This window comes from Megascapheus bottae, chromosome 17, assembly GCF_031878675.1.
Source record: "Megascapheus bottae isolate mThoBot1 chromosome 17, mThoBot2.hap1, whole genome shotgun sequence".
Taxonomy (NCBI): domain Eukaryota; kingdom Metazoa; phylum Chordata; class Mammalia; order Rodentia; family Geomyidae; genus Megascapheus; species Megascapheus bottae.
This window is the reverse complement of record NC_143525.1, coordinates 19,163,994-19,189,095: the sequence shown is the minus strand read 5'-3', so window position 1 is coordinate 19,189,095 and position 25,102 is coordinate 19,163,994. Positions and strand designations below refer to the sequence as shown.

General features: G+C 47.0%; 1 protein-coding gene across 2 annotated transcripts; it reads left to right on the top strand.

The window, feature by feature from the left end:
- Positions 1–42: 42 nt before the first annotated feature.
- Dcakd (dephospho-CoA kinase domain containing) lies at positions 43–25,102 on the top strand. Of its 2 annotated transcripts, none has more exons than XM_090350117.1 (5): positions 43–248; positions 17,984–18,174; positions 18,505–18,708; positions 22,152–22,239; positions 24,773–25,102. In XM_090350117.1, the coding sequence occupies exons 2-5, from the start codon at positions 18,063–18,065 to the stop codon at positions 25,062–25,064; spliced, it is 696 nt and encodes a 231-aa protein (XP_090206243.1). In that variant the 5' UTR covers positions 43–248; positions 17,984–18,062; the 3' UTR covers positions 25,065–25,102. The 2 variants fall into 2 exon arrangements, with proteins under 2 accessions (XP_090206243.1, XP_090206242.1); XM_090350116.1 differs by lacking the exon at positions 43–248 and adding an exon at positions 7,411–7,491.

The window sequence follows — 25,102 nt, the reverse complement described above, 5'->3', positions numbered from 1 at the left end:
GGGAGGTGTTGGGCAGCAATCCCGGAAGCCCCTCGGCGTTCCGCCGAGCTCTGAAGAAAACTGGGCCGCAAGGTTGGCAGGTCCGACCACCGTCTGGATGCCGGCGGCCGCGGTGCATTCTGGGAGTAGTAGTTCAATCTTGTATTAGGGTTTGGGGTGTGGAGCCTCCAAAGTCCAAGGCTGACTTCAACTTACCGCTGCTAGTGCCTGGATAAACCATTATTGGCTTTCGTTACCGACAGCCGCCGGTAAGTGGGAGACAGAGGTCTGTGGATGCTAGCCGCTGGGAGGCCGAATGCTCCCAGATCTTGGAAGAAATGTTGCTGCCTGTACCCAGGTTTGCTCTTGAAGCCTTGAGTAGCTCCAAGTCGTTGGCAGTTTGAGGCCTTCTGACAGGCCAGGGCTTGAACACCACTGGCCCTGAGCCAGGAGATCAACTCCTTAACAAGAAGTGCTCTCCGCATCTTGACCTTCACTTACAGGTCTCCATCGAGCTTTCCTGCATACCCTATCCTTTTCATTTCCCGCTAAAGCCCTTCCTGACTACTCTCACGAGCAGTGATGCACCAGGGATAGAAAGCCTTTTAGTACATCTCATGTCGCCCTCCCAACAAGCCTAGATGGAATGGAGATATCATTATTATTCTTTTTCACAAACGGGGAAAAGTTGATAGATTGCACAGGCTCATAACTAGTAAGTGGCAAAGGCAAGACACGAATCCATATCTGCCTACTCCTAAGCCCTCTAAACTCTTTACCACTATTGAAAGTCTCAATGCCTCTCGCAATGCATTGAAACACCACATGCGCACGCGCACACACACGCACAAATCAGTATTAGAAAGTAGAACTGATATTGTAAAATCTATTTTAGCCTTAACCGAAGGCTTCAGTCCCTCAAATTTCACTCCTGTGGTTAAGTAATCTCACCAAAGACTTGAGAACCCAAAGGCATGGTTCCCATTCTTAGAGATTTCCTATTTAGGCTGGCTGTGGTGGGTGGTGAGAAAAGGGCTAGTTCTTTCTGAGAGCTGCATGGCCAAAAAGGGAAATGATCTTTGCCTCTTGGGAAACTCTCAACATGAGAAGGGTATGGTGGGAAGAAGCACTTCCCATCTGACTCAGGGAAAGAAAATCAAATCAGAGGGCTAAATATAGTTAACTCCATATAATCAGTGGCTGGAGAGCAGAAAAGTAAACATAATCTAAAGCTGCAGATAACCTCCAATCATTTCCATTTGACTTTAGAAAGCAGTTAAAGCTGCCTACTTGGGCTGAGAGCTGTCCCCCCCACACTCACCCACCTCTCCAGCGTAAGAGTGTTTTCACTGCTATCTTGGCATTGAGGATGTTGTTCAGTGGTAGTGAGCCAATCCCTAGCACCACAAAAACAAAACAAATCAGTGATGACATGTAGTAAGCAATTGTGTTGAAATGGGAGGTCAGTGATAAAAATAATTACCTGCCAGACATGGGTGCCTCATACCTATAATCCTAGCTATTCAGGAAGCTGAGATTGAGGATCCCGGTTCAAAGCTTTCCTGGAGCATAAAGTTTGTGAGACCAAAAAGCCAGAAGTGGAGCTATGGCTCAAGTGGTAGAATCCTTGCCTTGAGCACAAAAGTTCAGGGACAGTACCAGGCCCTGAATTCAAGCCCTAGGAGTCAGTCTCTCTCTCTCTCTCTCTCTCTCTCTCTCTCTCTCTCTCTCTCTCTCTCTCTCTCTCTCTCTCTCTCTCTCTCTCTCTCTCTCTCACACACACACACAAAATTACTTACCTGTTAGATTTAAACATCTTACTTTCCTAAGCTCATTAGAACCTTATGAAGTAGATAAAGATATCTGAAAATTGTCTTTGCCCCCAAATCAATGGTATACAGTTTTAGCAAGCCTGGACCAGACCCTAAATCTGGTCTCCTGATTTCCAAGTCCTGTGTTTTCTTTCCACCTAGACATGCAGGAGTTGAAGAACACTAGTAACATAAGACCAAGATCCTAGAATCTACAAACCCCTACCATTTTAATAGTTAAAATCTTAAGTAAGAGGAGTCAAGAGTATGGCCTAGTGATAAAATGCTTGCTTAGCATGCATGAAGCCCTGGGTTCAATTCCTCAGTACCCTGTACACAGAAAAAGCCAGAAATGGTGCTGTGGCTCAAGTGTTAGTGTGCTAGCCTTGAGAAAGCTCAAGGACTGGCTCAACGACTGGAAAAAAATATTAAGTAGACACTTGGTCTATATATTAATGCAAACTGATCAATAGAGTGCCTTTCTTGGTCACCATGGCCACATTATTTCCCTAGCCCAAGTTCAGAGGCAGCCTGAAAGTTCTGGTGTTTGAAGGGACCTCTTGGTCTCAGGTCTTTTCAAGAGTTCAAATCTTTACTTAGATTTTGTTGGAGCCATCTAGTCTCAAGAATAAAAGTAAGATATTGAGTATATATGATCACTTTACTAAGTTTGGCAGTGCTAGGGATGGAAGGGCAAAGCCTCACATGTCCTGAGCACGGCCTGCACCACTGAGCCACTCCCGTCAAACCTGTCCCTTATCATTTTGATGCCTAAGTGTACATTTGGATTGCTGTCACATTAGTACAGAAGGACTGGTAACTGAAAGCAAAGCAGTATACAGTTTCTACAATTATATCTGCAGATATTTTCATGGGGTATTTGTTCCTCTCTACTTCCCTATGGGACAGTTTTGTACTTTCAGACAGCTCTACTTGATGAAAAGTTGCCCTTTTTATGGGAAATTATCTTGTCCTACATCTGTCCTTGTACAAAGTCATTATACTTCCTGCAAGTAGTATCTACTTCCCTAAAATTCTTTTCAGCAAGCTAAGCATCAATGAGCTCAGTCACCCCAAAATAATAGAGCTCTCCCATCTAGCTCTGCTTGTTCTTTTACCTCAGGTTCTTGCAGGAGCATCATAGGAAGGTAAAATGGAGTGCAATAGGGATCCAAGGGTAGGCTGAGTCCAACACCAAGCCTGACACCAGTGGCTCATGTAATCCTAGCTACTCAGGAGGCTGAGATCTGAGGAATGCAGTTCAATGCCAGCCCAGGTAGGAAAATCCATGAGACTTTTTTTTTTTTTTGCTAGTCCTAGGACTTGAACTTTTGAGCCTGTGTCCTGTCCCTTGATTCCTTTTGCTCAAGGCTAGCTCTCTATCACTCAAGCCACAGCCCCACTTCCAGTTTTCTAGTTAATTGTAGATAAGAGTCTTACAGACTTTCAGACCCAGATTGGCTTCAAACCACAATCCTCAGATTGCAGCCTCCTGACTAGATGGGATTACAAGTGTGAGCCACCAGTGCCCAGCCCAGTCCTTGAGACTCTTATTTCCAATTAGCCACCAGAAAATTGGAAGTGGCTCAGTGGCTTAAAGTGGTAGAGTGCTAGCCTTCAACAAAAAGAGCTCAGAGACAGCTCCCAGGCCCTGGATTCAAGTCTCCCCACCAAAAAAATAAAAAAAGAGTACAATGTCAGCCTGAACAACATAGGAAGTACCTGTCTCAAAATGAAACAAAGAGGGCCGGGAGTTTAGCCTAGTGGTAAAGTGCTTGCCTAGCATGCACGAAGACCAGGGTTTGATTCCATGGTACCACATACATAGAAAAAAGCTGGAAGTGGGGGCCAGGAGTTTGGCCTAGTGGTTAAAGTGCTTGCCTAGCATGCATGAAGACCCAGGTTCAATTCCTCGGTACCACATACGTAGAAAAAAGCTGGAAGTGGTGCTGAGGCTCAAGTGGTAGAGCTTAGCTTTGAGAAAATCCAAGGACAGTGCTCAGGCCCTGAGCTCAAGCCCAGGACTGGCAAAAAAAAAAAAAAAAAAGCTGGAAGTGGTGCTGAGGCTCAAGTGGTAGAGCTTAGCTTTGAGAAAGCCCAAGGACAGTGTTTAGGCCCTGAGTTCAAGCCCCAGGGCTGGCAAAAAAAAAAAAAATGAAACAAAGAGCCTGGCTTAATGCACACATCTTCAATCACAAACTTGGGAGGTAGAAACAGGATTATATAGAGTTCAAGGCCAACATGAGATACATAATGAGACTCCCATCTCAAGAACAGAACAAACAGGCCAAAAAAACAAAAAACCCAGCCACAAAAAAGACATATGTTCCCAAGTGTGACACCCTGGGTTCTAACCCCTGCCTGTGATTAATGAGTGACATTAAGCAAGCCACCAAACATTCCCTATGGTAATCAAAAGAAAACTTGCCCATGGCGTCCATTACTGATTCTGGTCCTTGTGAGCATACATGAAATATCAGGTTCATGGCAGGAACTACCAAATCAAGCATAGCACAACACAGAGCCTGTCCTGGGTTCACTTCACAGGGTATCCAGACTGACATTACAGTGTAGGACATGAGACATTATGTGTAGTAGGAGCCAAGAGGGTTTTAGAAGATGAGAATCCTCGAAGAAATGATGGCTGAGTGGGTTTTGATAGATGAGAAGACCAATCTGAAAATCTGGTGGCCAGGGAAAAGGATTCTTTTGCAACAAGGATGATGATGCAAATGGAGATTGGAACATGCGAATCAATCTTTTCTTTTTCTGGTACTGGGGTTTGAACTCAGGGTCTTGATAGGCTTTGCTTGTCTGGAAGGTACTCTACCACTTAAGTCACACTTCTAGTTCAGTGTTTTGCTCCTTATTTTGGACTTTTCTGCCCATTTTGATCTTGCACTATAATCCTCTAGATCTCTTCTGAAGAGCTAGGATTACAGACATGAGCCACTGGCACTGGGCAGTGAGGAGCATTTCAAAAACTGAGATTGGGGCTGGGAATGTGGCTTAGTGGTAAAGTGCTTGCATAGTATGCATGAAGTCCTGGGTTCCATTCCTCAGTACAATATAAATAGAAAAGGCAAGAAGTAATGCTGTGGCTCAAGTGGTAGAATACTAGCCTTAAGCAAAAGAAGCTCAGGGACAGTATTATCCAGGCCCTGAGTTCAAGCTCCAGGACTGGCAAAAAAAAAAAATTAAAAAATGAAGGTCCTTTCCAGCTGTACCCAAACTTTCCATCTTCCTGCCTTAGCCTTTCAAGTGCTAAAACTACAGGTGTGCATTCCATCAAACCTAGTTCTGGAAGCTGTTAAATAAAGGATAAATATTAATGGTATTTGCAGAGTGGTATAAATTTAATTGCATATTAATATTTATTTAAAATAAACACATGGAAAATACATTTAGTTTCCAGAACCAGGAGTCAAAGGAGTCATTTCTAATAGACTCATGGGTTGTTCTCAAACAGAGCTTGAAGCAGCTGACTTACTCCAGGCATCAAGCAAGATACTGAGTACACTGAGGAGACTAAGATACAGGTCATTGTCAGGATGAACTGAAATCACTGTGTAAGCAGCTGGGCAGGAAGCAGAGCAGAGTTTCTCATTACTCTTCTGAATAATGGAGGATATGTGTTTGAGCTGAAAAAAGCTCTTGATGGTATCATCTGGTAACTTCAAAGGCTGAGGAAGTGCCTAGGCTGAAGCCCTCAAGCAATCCTGCAGCCTTCCTCAAGGGATCACCCCAAGAAAGAAGTGCAGCTGTTCTCAGCAGGTTAGAAGTACAAGTATACCTATTTAGAAGACAAGGTCCTTGTTTATACACTAATAGTTCCATACTATAAAGGCAGTATCTGGAAAAAGTGGAATCATCTGGAGAGGTTTCTATACAATATGTCCCAGGAAGGCCCAGATCATTTGTGAGGGCAAGGAAGACAAATTCCTTTCCTGTTCCTGTTATAGCCAGGTATAATTACTGAGATAGATAGTTACAGTATCAGGAATATTGATGGGTGTCCTTCTGATGTGTTAGTAGTAGTGAAAAAGCTGAGAATTACAGAGCTATAAATTGTCTGCATACGGAAGAACACTAAGACATTGGTTCTGTATAGAATAGGAATTAGATTTGTTCTGCATGGCCCCATGACTTAGAACTGCAAGAGGGAACTAGACTAGACTTCAAAGATAGCAAGAAGCAGTCTTGAAAGGTAGTGAGGGAGCTGGGAAAGTGTCTTAGTGGAAGAGTGCTTGCCTAGCATGCATGAAGCCTGGGGTTCTATTCCTCAATATCACATAGACAGAAAAGGCCAAAAGTGGCACTGAGGTACAAGTGGTACAGTGCTAGCCTTAAGCACAGAGAGGCTCAGGGACAGAACCCAGGCACTGAGTTCAAGCCCTGGGGGGTAGGGGGAAAATAGAAGAAAAGGGAAAGAAAAAAAAGGCAGGCTAGTTGGGCCCTGGTGGTTCACATCTGTAATCCTAGCTACTCAGGAGGCTGAGATCTGAGCATTGCAGTTCAAAGCCAGCTCAAGCATGAAAGACTATGAGACTCTAATCTCTAATTAACCACCAGAAAACTGGAAGTGATGCTGTGGCTCAAAGAGTAGAGCACTAGCCTTGAGAAAGCCCAAGGACAATACCCAGGCTCTGAGTTCAAGCTCCTGGATGGGGAAAAAACAAAAATAAAAAAACTCCAGGAAATGGAAAAACAAAATAAGCCATAAAGAACCCTATTTATTTGGTGATGGTAGTAGGTAAAATTTCAAACAGCAAGGTCATCAGATACAAATGGGCTACTTCATTCTTCAATATATTGAATCTTTCTGATGCCAAACACTGGATATATTAGTGGTAAAAATAAAGCCAGGTGCTGTTGGCTCATGCCAGTAATTCTAGCTACTGAGAAGGCTGAGATCTGAGGATAGTGGTTCAAAACTAGACCCAGCAGGAAAATCTGCAAGACTTTTATCTTCAGTTACCACCAGTGGCTCAAAGTGGTAGAGAGCTAACCTTGAGCAAAGGGAACTCAGACAGCACCAAGGCCCTGAGCTCATGCCCCCAACGGACCAAAAGATAAATACCTTAAAGGAAATAAAGGGGATAAATATAGTTTAGGAAGAGGGAAGGGAAGCAGATTCCGGACTACCTCCTATATATACTTCATTCGACACTTTTTTTAAAAATGTATTTCCGATGCTTTCAACACTACACAGTAGTGATTATCCCCACTCTCAGGAAACAGGGTGAGATAGAGGCTAAGTATGGCCAGAATATAGGCTTAAATGACTTTGTTTTGAGAGGTCAAATGATTAACCTCTAAATACTTCTTGTGTAAAATGAAATTAAGATGGTATCCATCTCAAGGAATACGAGGACTACTGATTGCTTTCAAGACCTGGCAAGTAGAAAGTGCTCCATAAACAGCCAGAGCTACCCCATTACCAGTTTAGAGCCCTGTCTTTGAAGACTTCACGGTATTCTCCTAATAGCTGAAAAAGATCGAACTCTTCTGAAGCTTACCTGGCCACGCCCACCCACGCCGAGCTCTCGGCCACGCCCCCGCGAGCGTTAGGCCCCGCCCCCGCAGACCGGATGTCCGGTGTGCGTGCTCCCACCTGGTCCCCGCCCACCCTCGGGGAACGGGCTTGTGAGCGTGGCGGAGATTGGACGAACCCCCGCTGCGTGCGCTCCTCCGAGTCCGGGTACGTAGCGTCGGGTTGGCGGTGGCGGTGAGAGCGAGCGGACCTGGGAGACTGCGGGTCTGGGCCACGCGGCGTGAACGCACTTTGTTCTCTTCTGCGGTGCCCACGCTGGGCAAGGCTGGAGGTCCGGACTGGAGGCGCACCGCACCGCCGCTCGGGCTCTTGATGAGGTGTTGAGAGCGCGTCTTTTTATTTTATTATTTTTTAAGCGCGCTTTGTGTAGCAGACAGTGGAGCAACTAACCGAGCAAGCCAGCGCTTTTTGTATCTTCGTCTTGACAGAAACCCGCGAGGCATGGCGTTGAGTTGTACAGATGTGGAAAAGGAAAACAAAAATGCTGAAAGGGGTGGCAATTTTGCATTCAAACTTTCAGGCCAGAGCCATTTGGCGTTAGATTTGTATGGTCAGATTTAGGTTGGATTGGTTTTGCTTGCGTGCTTTTGTTTTTGTCAGTCCTGAGACTTGAACTCAGGGCTTGAACCCTGTCTTTGGACTTTCTCAAGGCTACCCCTTGAGCCACAGCACCACTTCTGGCTTTTTCTATATATGTGGTGCTGAGGAATCGAACCCTGGTCTTTGGCCTAGTGGTGGAGTGTTTGCCTAGCATGCACAAACTCCCGGCCTTCTCCTCCCCTCCCCTGTACTACTAGGCCACACTCCCCGTCCCCTTTTTTTCTTTTTCTAATCAAACCTCTGCTACTTCCATTTGTGTGACCTTCCAACCCTTCCTGCTCTCCGTTTGCTCATGCACCCCATAGTGTGCATGTCAAGTGCTTTGCCTGGTAAGGCTGTTTAGCTGAGTAACTTCAGGCCTTTCCAGATCTTGTTTCTTCTGCCCTCCCTTTCCCTGAGGAGGCTAGTCTGGTTGAAAGAAAGAACACTTGAGGCCAAGCTGGACTACATGGCAAGACCCTGTCTCAAGAACGCCCCCTATCCCCCAAAATTTCAAGAGTGTCTGGGCTGGCTTTGAACTGAGATCCTCAGAGCTCAGCCTCCTGAGTAGTTAGGATTACAGGTGTGAGCCACTGCACCCAGCAGAAAGTCAGTCTTAGTTAGAAAATTGAAGGCTATGTTCAAACCCTAGTATCATAAATATATGTGTATGTATGTGTATATATACATTTATTTGTATTTTTTTTTTCTTTGTCGGTTATGGGATTGGAACTCTGGGCCTGGGCGCTGTCCCAGAGCTCTTCAGCTCAAGGCTTCCACTTTACCCTTGGAGCCAGAGTGCCACTTCTGGTTTTCTAGTGGTTAGAGATAAGAAATTTCAAGGTCTTTATTGCCTGGGCTGGCTTTGAACCGCAATTCTCAGATCTCAGCATCTTAAGTAGCTAGGATTTCAGGCACGAGCCACTGTGCCTGGCACATTTATATTCTGTTTGTATATATTGTAGATATGTGGTGATCTGCCTTAGCTAGAGTGACAGGTGTGTATCAGCATGCCCAACTTCTTCCGCTGACATAGAATCTCCTGGACTTTTCTGCCCAGTGCTAGCCTGGAACCCTGATCCTCCTGATTTTGACGTCCTACTTAACAAGGATGCCTAACCCAGCTATGAGTTGAGAAAGGGTCTTGAACTTCTCTGTCTTGACTCTCCTTAAATCACAATCTTGTTCTCAGCCTGGTATCTGGTAATACAGGCATGAGCCACCAGGGCCTTTAAATTTTTTCTATGAGTATGTAGCATTTATCACAAAGCCAAGAGATACAGATGTACCCCGGTAGGATACAGTTATACGTCAGGTACAGGATGAGGTGCAAGCACAGACCACAGGGGGTCCAGCCCCACAAGATGAACTCTGGCCTCCTCTAGTCCGTGTACATTTGAAGAAAACCAGGGAAGCAAGGATTTTCCCCTAAGGGGTGGTCTGCTGATCTTTAGGGGATAGAGTTGGGATCAGAGCTTACACTTTGTTTTCTTGTGCTTTTAAATGTCTCTGTCCTGAGCTCAGAGCGGAGGAAGAGGGCAGGAGGGCTGTTGGCCTTTGGAAAACCTGAAGTCTGTGCTTGTCTGGGGGATGGGGGCAACCCTACCCTTCCTCTTTAGGCCCCAAGTGAGGCTTCACCTCCAGTCTTGCTAGTAAGGAATCCTGGGCCAGGATGGGGCAGGAAGGCGTGAAGCGCTCACAATGAAAGGTACATAGGGACTATCAGGGACCTAGGGTCTTGTGGCCTTAATCTTCTCTTCTACAAGAGAAATAAGCAAAAGCCACATAGGAAAAGAAGTCTTTAACTTTTGAAGACAAAGGTTTGGCCATCACGTGCCTCTGTCAGGTGAGGATTTATTACATAGTATGGGCAGTCATATTCTCAGTATAAAAATGGACATTCTGAGTTTGTGGTGCTTAGGACTTTTGTACCATAGTACAGTGCAGCTTAGCGAGATTGGATGAGTGGATGGTTCAGAGAAAGGCCTATATAAATTACTTTTTTGAGCTAAGTTCCTCTATAGTCCTGAGGGTCTGGGGAGGACTCTGGAAGGATTGGCTTGTGCTGGTGAGATGGGAACTCCTACAGGGCTTTGAGCAGGGACTGACCTGATTTGACTTGCATTCTAAAAGGTCACAGCCACTGCTGTATTAGACATGACAGTTGGATAGCAAAGGTGGCAGCAAGGAGCTGACCCAGTGACTAGATGACTTCAGTGATCTAGACACAGATGACAGGGTCACAGGGATGTTGGAGTTAGTTCTCCACCCCTTCTACCACTTGAGTTACAGCTCTACTTCCAGCTTTACTGGGTGGTTAATTAATGACAAGTCTCATGCACTTTCCTGCTTGGGCTGACTTTGAATCAAGATCCTCAGATCTCAGCCTCCTGAGTAGCTAGGATTACAGGTGTGAGCCACTGGGCTTTAAGGGTTTGTCTTGTTTTTATCATTTTTGCTTATAGAATTTGAATTTAGGGCCTTATGTTTACTAGACATGTGCTCTACCACTTAAGCCGCATCTCCAGCAGTAGACTGGATAAACGATCTGATGGGAGTGGAGTAAGAAAATAGTGGGGTGCAGTGGCTCACTCCTGTAATCTTAGCTACTCAAAAGGCTGAGATCTGAGGGTCTCAGTTCAAAGCCAGCCTGGACATGAAAGACTATAAGACTCTTATCTCCAACTAACCACTCAAAAGCGAGTGACATTGTGGCTCAACGGGTAGGACAGCCTTGAGCTGGAGAGCGCAGGGACAGGGCCCAGGCCCAGAGTTCAAGCCCCAGGACTGACCAAAAAAAAAAAGAAGAAAAGAAAAGCATGCATTGAGGTTTGTGGCATAAGCAAATGGTTCTTTGTGTTGTTTTCCTTTTTTTTGAGACCAGCTCTCACTGTGTTGCCCATCTGACATCAGACTCCTCCTGCCTTAGCGTCCTTGGTGGCTGGTACTACAAGTTCCCAGCACTATGCCTCTTCGGGGCCTGAGCAAGTGGAAAGGATAGCAATGTCATTTAAGGAGAATAAACCGCAGTGACTGTGACATCACACTCTGAGTTGGGAAGTGACTGTGACCTCTCTTACCTCATTTAATACTGACAAGACCCCTGTGAATAGTCATTATTAATCCAATTTTTTGTTTTGTTTTGTCTTACTCAAGGCGACAGCAGTCCTAAATGATGAAGAAAATTGCCTAAGGCCACAGAAGTAGTTAATGGACAGAGCTGAGATCCATCTAAGGTCCTGGTGACTGCAAAGCCTCTGAAATTGGCCTTCCCTGTGACCACCGTAGTGTCCTGTCCAAACAACACATTCCCCTCCCTGCTCACTCATAGACATTCCCCAAAGTGGTGATTTATGGCTGTGCAGAGTGCCCGTGAAAAAAAAAATGTGTTAGCTAGGGGAGGAGAGAAAAGGGACTGACCCAGCCACCCCCTCTTGCTTTTCCCTCTAGGTAACTGGCAGCTAGAAAAAATGGTAACTTAATAGGCCCAGCAGAGAAGAGAACTTGGACTGAGAAATTTAAATGGCAACCCCTCACCAATAATGAAAGATTAGGAGTGGGGAAACTGTATAAAAATAGCACTTAATAGTTAACCGGAAAACAATATATTTTTACAACCATTGGCTCCAGGAGAAAATAATTGGGTCCCAAGGCGGGAATAACTCGTTTTCATGAATGATTATATTGATCATTGGAGGAAAGTAGATATGTCCCCTTTGGAAAGCAATTCAAAGGAGAAATGGCTGGCCAGCCAGGCCTGTCCAGTGTGACATCTTGGTAGCTGCAGAGGAGGATGCAAGCTGCAAGCTAATGAGCAGCCAGGTCCTGGCCCAGCGCAGCAGGTTGGGGACTGTTGATTGGGAGATGTGAAGCAATAAAACCTGTTTCCCACTTAAGTCCTCAGCTTTCCCAAGGGAAGAAAGAGGCTGGAAGAAAGAGGCTGAGAATGTGAGCTCCTTGTTCCAATTAACCCATTGAGTGCTTTCTTTTTGTTGTTTTTTTTTTTTTGTCCTTCCTCCCCCCCCCAAAAAGATGATTTACTAACATATTCTAATGACCAAAAGGGCAGACTGGGAGTCTACTGACAGATTCCCCTCTTTCTCTGGACTGATATCTAGGCTGGAGCCTGGACTCATTTGATCATTCTATAAGGGGTTACTAAACAGCCAGGGCCTGGTGTACCTGGACTGTTGTAAGTACTCTACATGTATCAGCCCATAGCAACTCAGAGAAGTCAGTGACATCAGCTCCATTTTTTTTTCCCCACATGAAGAAGGTAGATCAAAGAAAGGTTAAGCTGTGTGTCAGTGGCTTACCTATAATCCTAGCTATTCAGGAAGCTGAGATCTGAGAATTGCAGTTCAAAGCCAGCCTGGGCAGGAAAACCCAGGAGACTCTTTTCCCCAATTAACCACCAGAAGTGGACCTATGGCTCAAGGTGGTAGAGTGCTAGCCTTGAGTTAACAAAGCTTAAGAACAACCAGTCCCTGAGTTCAAACCCCATGACACCCCCCTCAAAAAAAAAAAAAAAGTAAAAAAGAAAGGTTAATAATTTGAGCAAAGTCACTTACTAGTAGCTCAAGTGATAGACTGCCTTGCAGGCACAGGCCCCAAGTTTATACATGAGTGACAGACCTTGGGTATGATGCAAGATTCTAGAGACAGGTACACATTAGACATATTTGTGGTCTCATGGAATTTGTTTTATTTAACACTTAAACTCACACAAAGTCAAATATGTGCTGTACAAGGAAGGGAAAATAGAGTAGTAAGTAATGCCCGGGGCCTGATGTGGTTCAAATGAGGCTGTTCTGAAAGGACTATGACCTGCTTCCTTGCTTCCAGGCAGGCCTGACTGAGAGAGCCAGGTTCCTTATTCAGGTCTCTCTTTCCCTGCTCCCACCACCTACACATTATAAACATTGTTTATGTTCTTCCCTTATCCCACCTCCTGCTCCAGAGTGGAAGCTTCATGAGGGCTGGCACTCTTGTTTGACCAGGGCTTCGGGGCTGGTTGGTTGACAGAACAGGTTGCAAGCAAGATAGGAGGAGTAGAGGTGTTGCTTACTCAGAGTGCCTGCCTAGCAAATGCCAAACCCCAGGACTACCAAAATACAACAGAAATTATCCAGAAGGTAAATGGTGTGGCACAAAGACTAGCATGCAGGGAAATTTTGGTCTAGGAAAAGAGCCAGCACATTCAGGGCCTGGGAGGGCCACGGTGATGAGCATGGGGCATGGACAAGGTGTTTTGAGCAGATCACACAGGAGCTGCGAGCCTCTGTGAGGGATCGGAAGTGGAAGAAAGAGGCAGTCAAGGTTGTTGTTTGACTGTTGTTTGTGTTGGTTGTTTATTTTTCTGTACTTGGGTTTAAACTTAGGGCCCCACTTCTGGCCCTTTTTGCTTTAGCTATTTTTTAGCTCATGTTTTTGTCCAGGGCTGGCCCAGTGTGTGTGATCCTTCTTGCCTCATGTAAATGGAACCACACACCAGCATATATGGCTTATTGCTAACTTTTTTGTTGGAGCTGGCTTTGGACCATTATCCTCTTGATCTCTGTCTCCTTAGTAGCTGGGATTAAAGGTGTCTGTCACTGCACCTTCAGCAGTGAAGGTCTTAAGGCAGGGAATAACATGATAAAATGACCTTTTGAGCTGTGAGCCTGGCTACCTGGGAGAGAAGAATGGCAGAAACTAGAGAGTCAGGCCATGGGGCTGCAGTGTGGGGCTGTGAAGAGAACCAACAGGGAGAAACAATAGCGGGGGTTGAGTAAGGCAGCACACTATCATTCTTTTCTAAGAGAAACATGGCCAGAGGAGTTTTAAGGGAGAGGGTTCTTTGCAGATGTCCTTTCTTTGTCTTCTCTAGGCTACTTTCTTTTTTTCCCCTTGGAGGGAAAAAACTGAAAGGCAGTTTGGAGAAAGTCAATAAGACAAGCCCATCATTTATGGAGCAGAATAGAATTCCATTCTCCTAGCTAGGTGCTGGTGACTCACCCCTGTGATTTCAGCTACTCAGGAGGCTGAGATCTGAGGATCACATTTTGAAGCCATCTAGGCAGAAAAGTCTGACACCTTATCTCCAATAAACTACTCAGAAAAAGCTGGAATAGAGTGCTAATCTTGAGCCAAAGAAGTTCAAGAACAGTGCCTAGGACTGGCAACAAAAGAAAAAGAAAAAGAGTTCCATCCTCTCAGGCCTTTGAGCTTACCGATTGCAGACACAGACACTGGCTCTGTACCTTGAAGTCCCCCCCCCTTTTTTTTTTTAAACAATCTGTGCCTTTCCAACATCATGGAGAATTGGATGTGGCTCCCTTGAGATCAAAGTTTTACCATTTTCCTGCACTAAGCATTAGCTTCTTTCCAGCCAAGCTCTGCCAATAGCCTTGGGCATGCAGGGGAAGGGGAAGCATCCCAGCCACCATTGGCCATGGCATTCCTAGGTTCAGAGACAAACAGCAGAGTACACGCTCAAAAATAAGTGTGGGAAAGAGATATTTGGTCTACTACATTTAGGTCATTGTGGCAGAGATGTCTTTTTTTCCCCTTGAGTACCCTTTGAACAAAGGATGGCTTTTACCTGATGATTCTTTTAAGGCAGGAGCTTAAACTCCTTAAGATATTTTTTCCCTCTTTGTGAACACGTATATGCTCACAGGAGCCATTTTACCAAAAGTTTTTCCCCAGGATATCTTCAAGATATTTTTGGTCATTTCTCAGAGTACAGTAACCATTTGGGCAAGTAGGCAAGGTCAAGAGGTAGATGGCAACTTTTTTTTTTTTTTAAACCATATGTAGCAGTTTAGAGAGTGATTGTACAGCTTCAGGTAAGCGAAGTCCTGTCCGTGTGCTTTCAGTCAAGCAATCTGCTGAGAGAATGTTTGTGTCTGAATTCCTGGCTTCTGTTTCTCATGCCTCATTTTCCCTGACCTGTCCTGTATCAGTCCCTCTGCTTTGTCAGAGTGGAATGAGGGAGATGGATCGGATTGTGGTGAATAATGATTTGCTTCAGAGCAGGAAGAACAGTCATGAACATACGTTCTCAGCTTATCCACGTGTGCCTGCGGGAGATGCCGACAGGTTTGGGTGGGACTTGAAGAAGGAATAGCAGCTAAGCTTCCATTTTCCCCTTGGTAGGCCTTGAGAGGAACAGGGGTTCCTGCTTTACTGTGGCTTCCTCTTGCCTCCAATAGATCTGAGGGCAGCCAGGGTAGAAGGGGCTTTCACAGCAGCTGGCCTGGGTGAACCCTGCCTGACTGTTCTTGCTCCTGTCAGTGCTCTGTTCCTCCCAGCTGTTCTCATTTGTTCCTGTCTCCAGTTTCCCTATGGTCAAGACCAAGGTCATCACAACTATTGCTGCCAAGCACTGAAAAGCTCACTCAACAGTTGGTGAAGGACTGAGCCATGAAGGGGCTTGCTGGACAGGAGCAGCTGGAACCCAGCGCCTTCAAACCAGCAATCCAGACCCTCCCCAGACACATGTTCACCTGTCCCCCTGGCCTTCCTCATGGAGGCCAACCACCCATCTGTTCCCACAGATGGCCATCCACCACACTGAGAAGAGAAAGGGGGCTGTTCATTAGGTTACCCTGAGAGCCTACAGTTTACACTGGTGTGCTTAAGCTCTTGTTCCCATTCTGCAAAAGAAAACACCGCACTATTTATCCAACTAGCTAGGTGTCCCAAGTGATAAAGCACTTGCCTAGCAAACACAAAGGCCCTAAACCACAGAAAGAATGAATAGAAAGGAAGAAAAGAATCACTTCTCTTCAGTTCTGAATTCATTTGCTTCAAACTTACACGACAAAATAAGAAAGGTGAACCTATAATAACTATTCCTTCCCTGAGTACAACTAAGACCAGAGTCTACACAAACCTTTGCTTATAGCTGTGCCCTGGGAAGTTCCTAACCCCTCTGCTCACGCTGTATGGCTATGAGTGAAGATTTAGGATCTATCCTAATTCTTGCTCTGGAATGCTCATGAAGCTCCTCCCCAGAGAATCTAGTTCACTGGGTCAGGGGGACTGTGGGCATCTATGTATAGGTAGATTGGGATCTGTTACACCAGGTGGTCTTCCAGGCCACTTCAGCTTAGCCTGGCAAAGGAGTGACAAAAGCTTGCCTTAATGACAAGAAATCAAGGCCTTGTCCTTGGCCTTCTTACCAGATCTAACCTTTCCCACTCCTCTGAATTGTTCTACAGCAGAATAGCTTGCTTTAATGACAGCAACACTGGTTCAGAGAGCCAAATCCAGTGGCTCATAACTTTAATCTCAGTTACTTAGGAGGCTGAGATCTGGAGGGGCATAGTTTGAAGCAGAAAAGTCCACTAGACTCCACCTCCAGAATAACTAGCAAAAAACAGAGCTGGAGGAATGGCTCATGATAAAGTGCTACCCTAGCAAATGTGAGTGTTGTACCTGAACTCCTGAGACCGCGAAAGAACCACCAGAGGCCAAGGTCAAAGCAAAGAGGCAAGGGTCGTTTATTGCGAGTTCGAACTCGGTCCTCTGCGCACTCGTTGCCGGTGACGTTCAGAGGCCTCGAACAAGGGTTTTACACAGCTTTTATAATCATGTACAAACAAGTTACAGCTACAGGCTCATGATTTGAATGACATTTAGTTTGGTCCATAAGTATATTTCTGATTGGTTTGGGTGCAGGTGACTAACCTCAAGCCCTTGAGTGGTCATCATCGTCATCACCCAGGGGTTCAAGTCTGGGTCGAGTTCCAGGAATGGGTGTTTGCTGTTAATCTATAACATTGTGGTTCTCTCTTTCCAGATCAAGGGGCTTGGAGTAATTTCCCAGAATAGGGCTTGGGGCAGCCGCTCCCCAGGGCGGGCCTAGGTCAAGCAGACCTACGCCAAATTTGGGGGGGGTGGTCTTGCCAACCTGTCATTTCCCATTTCTCATGAGTTCAATCCCCAGTGTTCTCCATCCCAGCGAAAAAGAAAAAAACACTGATGCTGTATTCTCTATGCAAATCTTCAGCTAAGTGGCCCAACTTTTCAGTACCAGGGCTTGAACTCAGAACCTTGCACTTATTGGGCAGGTTCTCTACCACTTAAAACATACTCTAAACCTAATTATTTTTGCTTTAGTTGGGTCTTTGGATGAGGAGAATGGTAGATACTCTCTTTGCCCCTGAGCCCATGGGTGAGAATGAGCCTAAGCAGCTTTAAACTTCAGGCTGGTTTCCTGCTACCCCCAGGCACACACCCACTCAGCCCATATGTGAGAGCTGCCTCCCCTGTGCTTGGGTTTGTCATATGGGGTAGCAAACTCATTTCAGGCTAAGGCTGAGCAGAGTATAATTAGGACAGCAAATGTGCTGTTGAACAAATAGGTCCTATGACAGATTTCAAAGGCCTGAAGAAGTGACTTGATGCTAAGGAAGGGCAATTTGATAAAATTGCTTCCAGCCAGGGCATGACATCTAAGACATGGTTACCCAGTTTGCTGCAGAAAATGCAGCATGCCCATTGTGAGGCTGTGGAGGTGGTGGAAGTGAGCATGATTTTGTCAGTTTCTTTGTTTTCCTGTGCTTCACAATATAACCCCTCCCTTCATTCTAATCACCAGCCTCACTTCCATCCAGATTCAATGGCTTGTGCCAGCAATGAGCAAGCAAGCCAAGTGATCATGAAGTGAGCTGAGTTCAAGCTTCAGTATTGTTCCCCCCGCCCCAATTTTTTTTTTTAATAAAGAAGGTCTAAGCATCATTTTGGCTTTTCTGACTGCAGGCAGTCCCATTTTTTTCCCCCCACCTCACTGAGCTGTAGTGTCCCGGATTAGAGGGAAAGTCTGTGGAGATTTGAGGGTGTCTTAGATTTACCACAGATTGACAGATATGGAAATCTGCCAGCTCCTTCAGTGAGTATTCTACCTAACAGCCCCACCCGTCCTACCTATTGAATTGGTCCTTCCTCCCCTTCTCCCTTTCTTCTCCCCGCTTCCCTTCTCTCTCCTCCCCCTTTGTTCCTCTTTTCCTTCCCTTTCCTGCAGTCCTGTGGCAGTCCAGTGCTGACCAGGCCTGTCTGCTTTTATCAACAGGTCCTTCTGTTGGTCTTCTCCCCAGAGATCCCCTGGCTCCAGGATCCCAGTCTAGTTGGACTTCCTCTTTACTGGGAAGATGTTCTTGGTGGGCCTGACGGGGGGCATTGCCTCAGGCAAGAGCTCTGTGATCCAGGTGTTCCAGCAGCTGGGCTGTGCAGTGATTGACGTGGATGTCATTGCCCGGCATGGTGAGTTAGAGGGGAGATGGGCTTGCACACAGAAGCTTGCCTGCCTTACCTTTCTTCCATTGGTTTCCTCCTTTCTGTAAGTCCTCTAGCAGCCTTGAAGGAGCAAGAGGCTTTGTTGTTGACCCTGGTCTGACTTCCTGTCTGATTTGCTGTCTGCCGCAGCTTGCCTATTCGCCTCCTCTTTGTCTAGGAGTGTCACACTCCTACAGGCCCCATCAAGCTTGAGGGATCTGCTCTTTCCTGACTGTCCCTCCCCCTCTTTTTGTTTCTGTCCCAGCTGAAAGAAGCAACCTTGGGTCCCCCATCATTTTGTTTATTCTCCTACCACAGTTGTCCAGCCGGGATACCCTGCTCACCAGCGCATTGTGGAGGCCTTTGGCACTGAGGTGTTGCTAGAGGATGGCAACATCAATCGCAAGGTCTTAGGGGACCTGATCTTCAACCAGCCTGACCAGCGCCAGCTTCTCAACTCCATCACTCACCCTGAGATCCACAAGGAAATGATGAAGGAGACCTTCAAGTACTTCCTCCGGGGTGAGACCTTAGGAAAGGTGGCAAGGTGCTGAGCCCCTGGGAGGGCTGGAGCCAGGGAGGGGGTACTGGTCATCCAAGCTGTGGAGTTCACACTGCTTACTGGCATGCCCCTCTGTGCCCTAGAGGAAACAAGCACATGTCCCTCACATCTCAGGAAGCTGACAATTTAATGAGAAGAGGTACGTGAGACTTCTGAGCCGTGATTCCCAGGATGTAAGGAGTAATGATAGCTGATGAATAATGCATCTGCAGACCTGAAGTCATGTCCAGGCCCTGACAGTTTCTAGCTGTGTCAATTGGCCAAATAGTCTGTTTTCCTCAGCTGCACTGTTGGGAAATTGCCAATCTTGAAAAGCTGTAGGAAGACAGTCTTCATGTCAGTGACTTGATTGTCCCACAAATAGAAACCATAGTCAGTGGGTCTTGATGCTGGCCAGGGGGAGGGGAGCAAAGGAGAAGATCATCCTCTGGGACGAGGCCCCTGCAGAGGTAGTCAGCTGGGAAGGTCCGGGGCAGCCAGGGATGTGGCAAGATAGAAAGCTGTCAAGTCACCGCTGCCTAATATTGCCTTACAGAACACACTGAAGATTCTTGCCATCTGACACTCTTCTTTTCTAAGGGTAGAGTCAGACATCAGATGGAAGGGCCTGGAGATCTTCCCCATGGTCCTTCAGCTTGGGCCTCTGGGTTGAAGGCCTGGCTGCTACCACCATTTAGGATAGAGAGGTCTCACTTTCTGGAGGAATATGGAGCCACTTTTAAATTTTCTTCAGGTCTTCACATTGTTACTATGGCCAAACCCCTTCTCTGTCATGCCTCAGGTTCTCATGTTTTGAGAACCTCCCTACCTCATGCCCCTCTGGCCAATAACTCCCTTTCCAAAAGAGGGACACACATCCATGCTGTTCACATCCCCTGCCTTTCTGTTTCCATAGCTCTGGCATCTGTGTCTCTGGACTGACTTATACTGACTGTCCCAATAGCCCTTTGCAACCCTATCCCTTCCTCCTCTCAAAAAGAGTCTGTACTTTCTGCCTTTGTCCTCCACCCGTGTATGCCAGCCCCCCTCCTGCCCCTGTGCACTAGCGAAGCCTTCTGCCTCTCATTCCTGCCCTTTGCATCTGCTCCCAGGCCAGTTACAAGTACATCTGCAGGGCTGCAAGGTGCTGGTGCTCTCCCCTTCTGAAATTAAGTGTCAGATAATGTCACCCGCTCCGAAGCTCTCCCACTGTGTCACCCACCCAGTTCCCTCCACCTCCCCAACCACCACCGTTAAATAAAGCCAGAGAACTCTTTTCAGCTCGATAAGGTGAAAAATGGGGAAGACAGCTGTGGCTTCCATAGTCCCAGTTTTTCCCTGATGAGTATAACAAATACAACTGTCAAAGTTGGTATAATCAAACGTCAGATAAGATCACCAGCTGTTGGGGAGGTCTCTGCGTGGGCAGGCGGATGTCTTAATAGAGTCAGGATGGTTTGCAGGGCTTATCAAGCAAGAGGGATGTGACAGCTGAATAGCCCTTTGCTGGTGAACCGGAGAGCTGGCCACTGGCTCCCGAGAGAGACCCAGGAGAAAGGGCAGTAAGAGGCGAGGCAATGAAAGCAGAGCAGGAGAAGAAGATAAGAGGCCCAGAGAGAATATGCTCTTTCTTTTGCTCTGAGCTGAGGAGGACACGTTAGGGGGTGGGGGAACCTACATTGGCTGGCCTCCCTCCTCCCCACAACAATAGCAATAAGTATCATTTAGGGCCTGCATAGTGAGGGGCATCCCAAGCTTAGTTCATCTTTCCCTGGTCCTGTGAAGTAGGTATTCCTTTATTTGTTGCACAGATGAGGTTTGCTAAGCGCCATATGTGGATGGCATAGTGGTCACAAACTAAGGATGTCGGCAGAACCATGCTCTCAAACCCTCATTCAACTTCATACTTCGTTTAGGTTTCCTGAGCCACACAGGTACTGGAGCATAGGAGTCCCAGAAATTCAAGTTATCACCTCCCGGCCCTCCCCACATCACACTTAGAGCACTGATTTCCTGTGACACCTCTGAATTGGTGTGACATGTGTTTGATTCTGTGGTTCGAGTAAGACACTATCCCTCCCCTTATCTTCTCTTCAGCCTCTCCTAGCTATATCTACTCTGAAAGAGTAAGGAAAGCAGAAGTAGGCATCCTGGGAACTTGCTTCTCGTAAGAGCTGAGTGTGCTGTCTCTGTCTGGCTTGTCCTGTGCTGGGAGGGCTGGTAGCATTGGTCTTGAGGAACTTGTGTGTTATTAGTCAGAACTTCTGCCTCTGAGGCAAGAAACAGCTTCTTTCTTTTTGGTGCTGCCGCTGGCCCAGTTCTATTGGCTTCATAGTGAGCTGCAGAGATAGAGCTTCAGGAGTTTTCTGCAGGGCCTAGGCCTGGTCTCTGCTCTGGGAAGAACCTACTTTTTTGCGGGGGGGAGGTGTGTTTGAGCAAAAAGAGAATGGAGTAAGGCAGAAAGAGCCCACCCACTCCCAGAATCTCTTCCCAGTTTCCTACAACCCTATGTTATGTTCCTACTCAGAACAGCTTGTATGTGTGCATGTGCACGTGTGCCAATACTGGGATTTGAATTCAATACCTGGGCTCTGTTCCTGAGCTCTTTTTTTTTTTTTTTTTTTTTTTTTGTCAGTCATGGGGCTTAAACTCTGGGCCTGGGTACTGTCCCTTGAGCTCTTCAGCTCTAGGCTACTGCCCTACCCCTTGAGCCACAGTGCCACTTCCAGTTTTCTGGTATGGTCATTTGGAGATAAGAGTCTCACGGACTTTTGTGCCTGAGCTGGCTTCGAACCATGATCCTCAGATCTCAGCCTCCTGAGTAGCTAGGAAGCTAGGATTACAGGCGTGAGCCACAGTGCCCAGCTCAAGACTCTTTCCTGCTATTTTTTTTTTTTGTGGGTCATGGGGCTTGAACTCTGGGTCTGGGCTCTGTCCCTGAGCTCTTCAGCTTGAGGATACGGCCCTACCCCTGGGCCTGGGCATTGTCCCTGAGCTCTTTAGCTCAAGACTACCACCCTACCAATGGATCCATAGCCTCACTTCCCATTTTCTAGTGATTAGTTGGAGATAAGAGTCAGTCTTTTGTGCCTGGGCTGGCTTTGAACCACGATCCTCAGATCTCAGTCTCCTGAGTAGCTAGGATTACAAGCGTGAGCCACCACACCCAGCTCTTTTCTTGCTTTTTAAGACCAGTATAAATGCCGAACCTTTCTAGAAGGTCTTCTTTGGACAGATAGCCAGAAGTGATTTTCTGTAACATTCTGCTCTGAATGGTGTTGGAACTGGATGCCATCCAGGGTCTGCCTGCCCTCAGAATGTGTCCCCTCTGCTAGGGTTCTCTAGATGGTAGAGACCAGTCACATACAGGGTGAGCTGGTAGGGCATGCAGAATTGAACATGAGGGTTTTCTATCTTTTCCCAGGATACCGCTACGTGATCCTTGATATCCCCCTTCTGTTTGAGACCAAGAAGCTGCTCAAATACATGAAGCATACGGTAGTAGTATACTGGTGAGTGTGTGACCTGGTGTAGCCCATTGAGCTGGAAAGGAAGACCCCTGGGGTGAGGCATGAGCCAGGCTTATGTTCCTTTGTCTTTTCCCTAAGGAGTGATCAGCACACACAGGGTTGAGCAGCAGTGCCCAGGTCTGTAGAAATGGACTTCTGTTCCAGCTACTTTCAGAGCAGGTGTGGGATGTGAGGGGCCTCTCTCATGCATGGGAAGGGCTCCCCCTGGTGGCTGCTCAAGGTTCTTCAGCCAGATGCCAGGCCTTGCCCCTGGCTACCGGGCTGTTACATTACTGGCTGGCTTCCTTCAGTTCTCAGAACTCCTACATTCACTGCTTACATCACTTTTCAGCCTGAGGTGCTCAGTGCAGGAATCCGTAGACGCTAAACTGAAGGTGGTGATAGAATTTGTCTAGGATCATCCATTGGTAACACCTAGGAACAGGAAGCTATAGGGAGGAAGCTGTCAGAGCCCAGCTGAGGAAATAGCTGTATTCCCAGAATCCCCACAGGACATGAAGCAAACCAGAACTCAGGTTTGGCAAACAGAGAAAATCAAACCGTTGGAGACGATGAGTCACAGTCCCCGCAGGGTGAGAGTCTAGATGAGGCTACAGGGCGTCTCTGCTTCCCAGAAGCTTCCTGAGTACCATGCCACCCACAGCTACAGCAGATACATAGATGGGCACTAGGCTCTGCAGGTATTTTGGGCACAGGGTGGCTCTCAGGAGATTATAGCGTAGGAGCCTCTTAGTACACTGGAGCTGGCATGCCCTTCCTTCCCCCCAAGTCTCTCATGAACTGTCACTTAAAACTTGGTCTGAATTCCCTGGGCTTGGTATGGAAACTCGGGTGTATTGGCTTTCCCACTGGGCCATACCTTTCCAAGCAAAAGTTGGTGCCAAGCTTCTTTCTTTCTTTCTTTCTCTTCTTTCTTTCTTTCTTTCTTTCTTTCTTTCTTTCTTTCTTTCTTTCTTTCTTTCTTTGGTGTGGTAGTGCTTGTGGTGGTGGTTTGAAGGGAAATGTTGGGAATTTAACATCTAGAGTGTTCTATATATTAGGCAAGTGTTCTATCATTGAGCTACAGTCTCAGTGCGTGCATGCCTGCGTGCGTGTGTGTGTGTGTGTATGTTCTCTATTTGTGGAAGGGTGACTGAGGGTGCCCCCCCCATAGCACTCTTCTAGGGATCAAGTGGAGATAAGAACAGTTGCCTCTGCATCCCCAGGCTACCTCTTTACCTGTAGCCTGTTCTCTTGCTCCTATTGGAAGTTTACAGAGACCCTCTTGGAAGACCGAGGTAGCTCCTAGAGCACAGGGGTTCCCAGGGACTGCATTCTATAGCATTGACCACAGTTAGCCATTTAGAGCAGCTCCTCCGGTTTCAGGCAGGAGAGGAATTTCCTGAGACAGGACTCTGATGACCTTATCAAGGTGGGTAAAGGGCTTTTTTGAGGTTTTGGGAGAGTAGGTGTGGTTTAGCTTACTTGCAGAGCTTAGTTCTATCCTGAGACTGGGGAGGTCCATTCTTTGGGTTTTTGTACTTTTGCCTGCCCCACTTCCTAAGGAGCAGGAAGCACAGCAGCCACTATCTCAGCATGGTCCTAAATGTACTGCAGTAGGGTGTGTTGGCAGGGAAGAGGTCTCAGTGTGGCCCAGGAGTCAGTTGTGATATTGCAGGACTAGGTCCCACTAGGGAAATGCAGGGAGCATCCAGCTTGGGAGTGCAGGCCCCACGCAGAGATCTAGGATGAAAGTGATAGGTGACCAAGTCTTCCTGTCTTGTATGTGAGGAATCAGCCCAGGAGCCAAGCAGAGACCCCAGATGGCAGAGCACAGTTGTGCCTCCATGTTTGGGTTAGGAGCTTAGATGGCTCCTAGAGCTATAAGGCCCTTACAAAGGTGAAATGAGGGCCGGGAGTTTGGCCTAGTAGTTAAAGTGCTTGCCTAGCAGGCATGAAGACCCGGGTTCGATTCCTTGGTACCACATATAGAAAAAAGCCGGAAGTGGTGCTGAGGCTCAAGTGGTAGAGCTCTAGCCTTAAGAAAGTCCAGGCCCTGAGCTCAAGCCCAGGACTGGCAAAAAACAAAAAAAAAACAAAAACAAAGGTGAAATGAGCCAGTGAGCTTCCAGTTTCCCCCCTCTGGTTGTGGGAACCTAAGGAACTCTTAAGGATTCATGGGAGGATTCCACCCCCAGCCCCTATTCCAGACCAGGCCTGACTTAGTTGCCCACTGTATCTTGCTGGTAACAGGGAGGCTGAGGTGGGTATCAGTGGCTCATGCCTGTAATCCTAGCTACTCAGGAGGCTGAGATCTAAGGATCATGGTTCAAAGCTAGCCTGGGCAATAAAGTCTATGAGACTCTTAATTCCAATTAACCACCTGAAAAGCAGAAGTGGTACTGTGGCTCAGGCAGTAGAGCTGTAGCCTTTGCCTGAAGAGCTCAGGGACAGTGCCCAGGCCCAGAGTTCAAATCCCATGACGGACAAAAAAAGGGAAGCTGAGGCCTTCAGTGCCCTTTTGCCCTGTTCTTAGTGATCGAGACACACAGCTGGCACGGTTGATGAAGAGGAACAACCTAAACCGAGAAGATGCAGAAGCACGTATCAAGGCCCAGCTGCCCCTGAAGGACAAGGCCCGCATGGCCAGTCATATTCTGGACAACTCAGGCGAGTGGAGCATCACCAAACGGCAGATCGTTCTCCTGCACGCCAAACTGGAACATTCCCTGGAATACCTGCCGCTGAGGCTCGGGGCCCTCATGGGTTTGGCTGCCATTGCCAGCCTCCTCTACCTGCTTACCCGCTACCTTCTGCCTTCTCCCTAGTTGGAAGCACCAAGGAAAGGAAACACCTAAGTCAGATA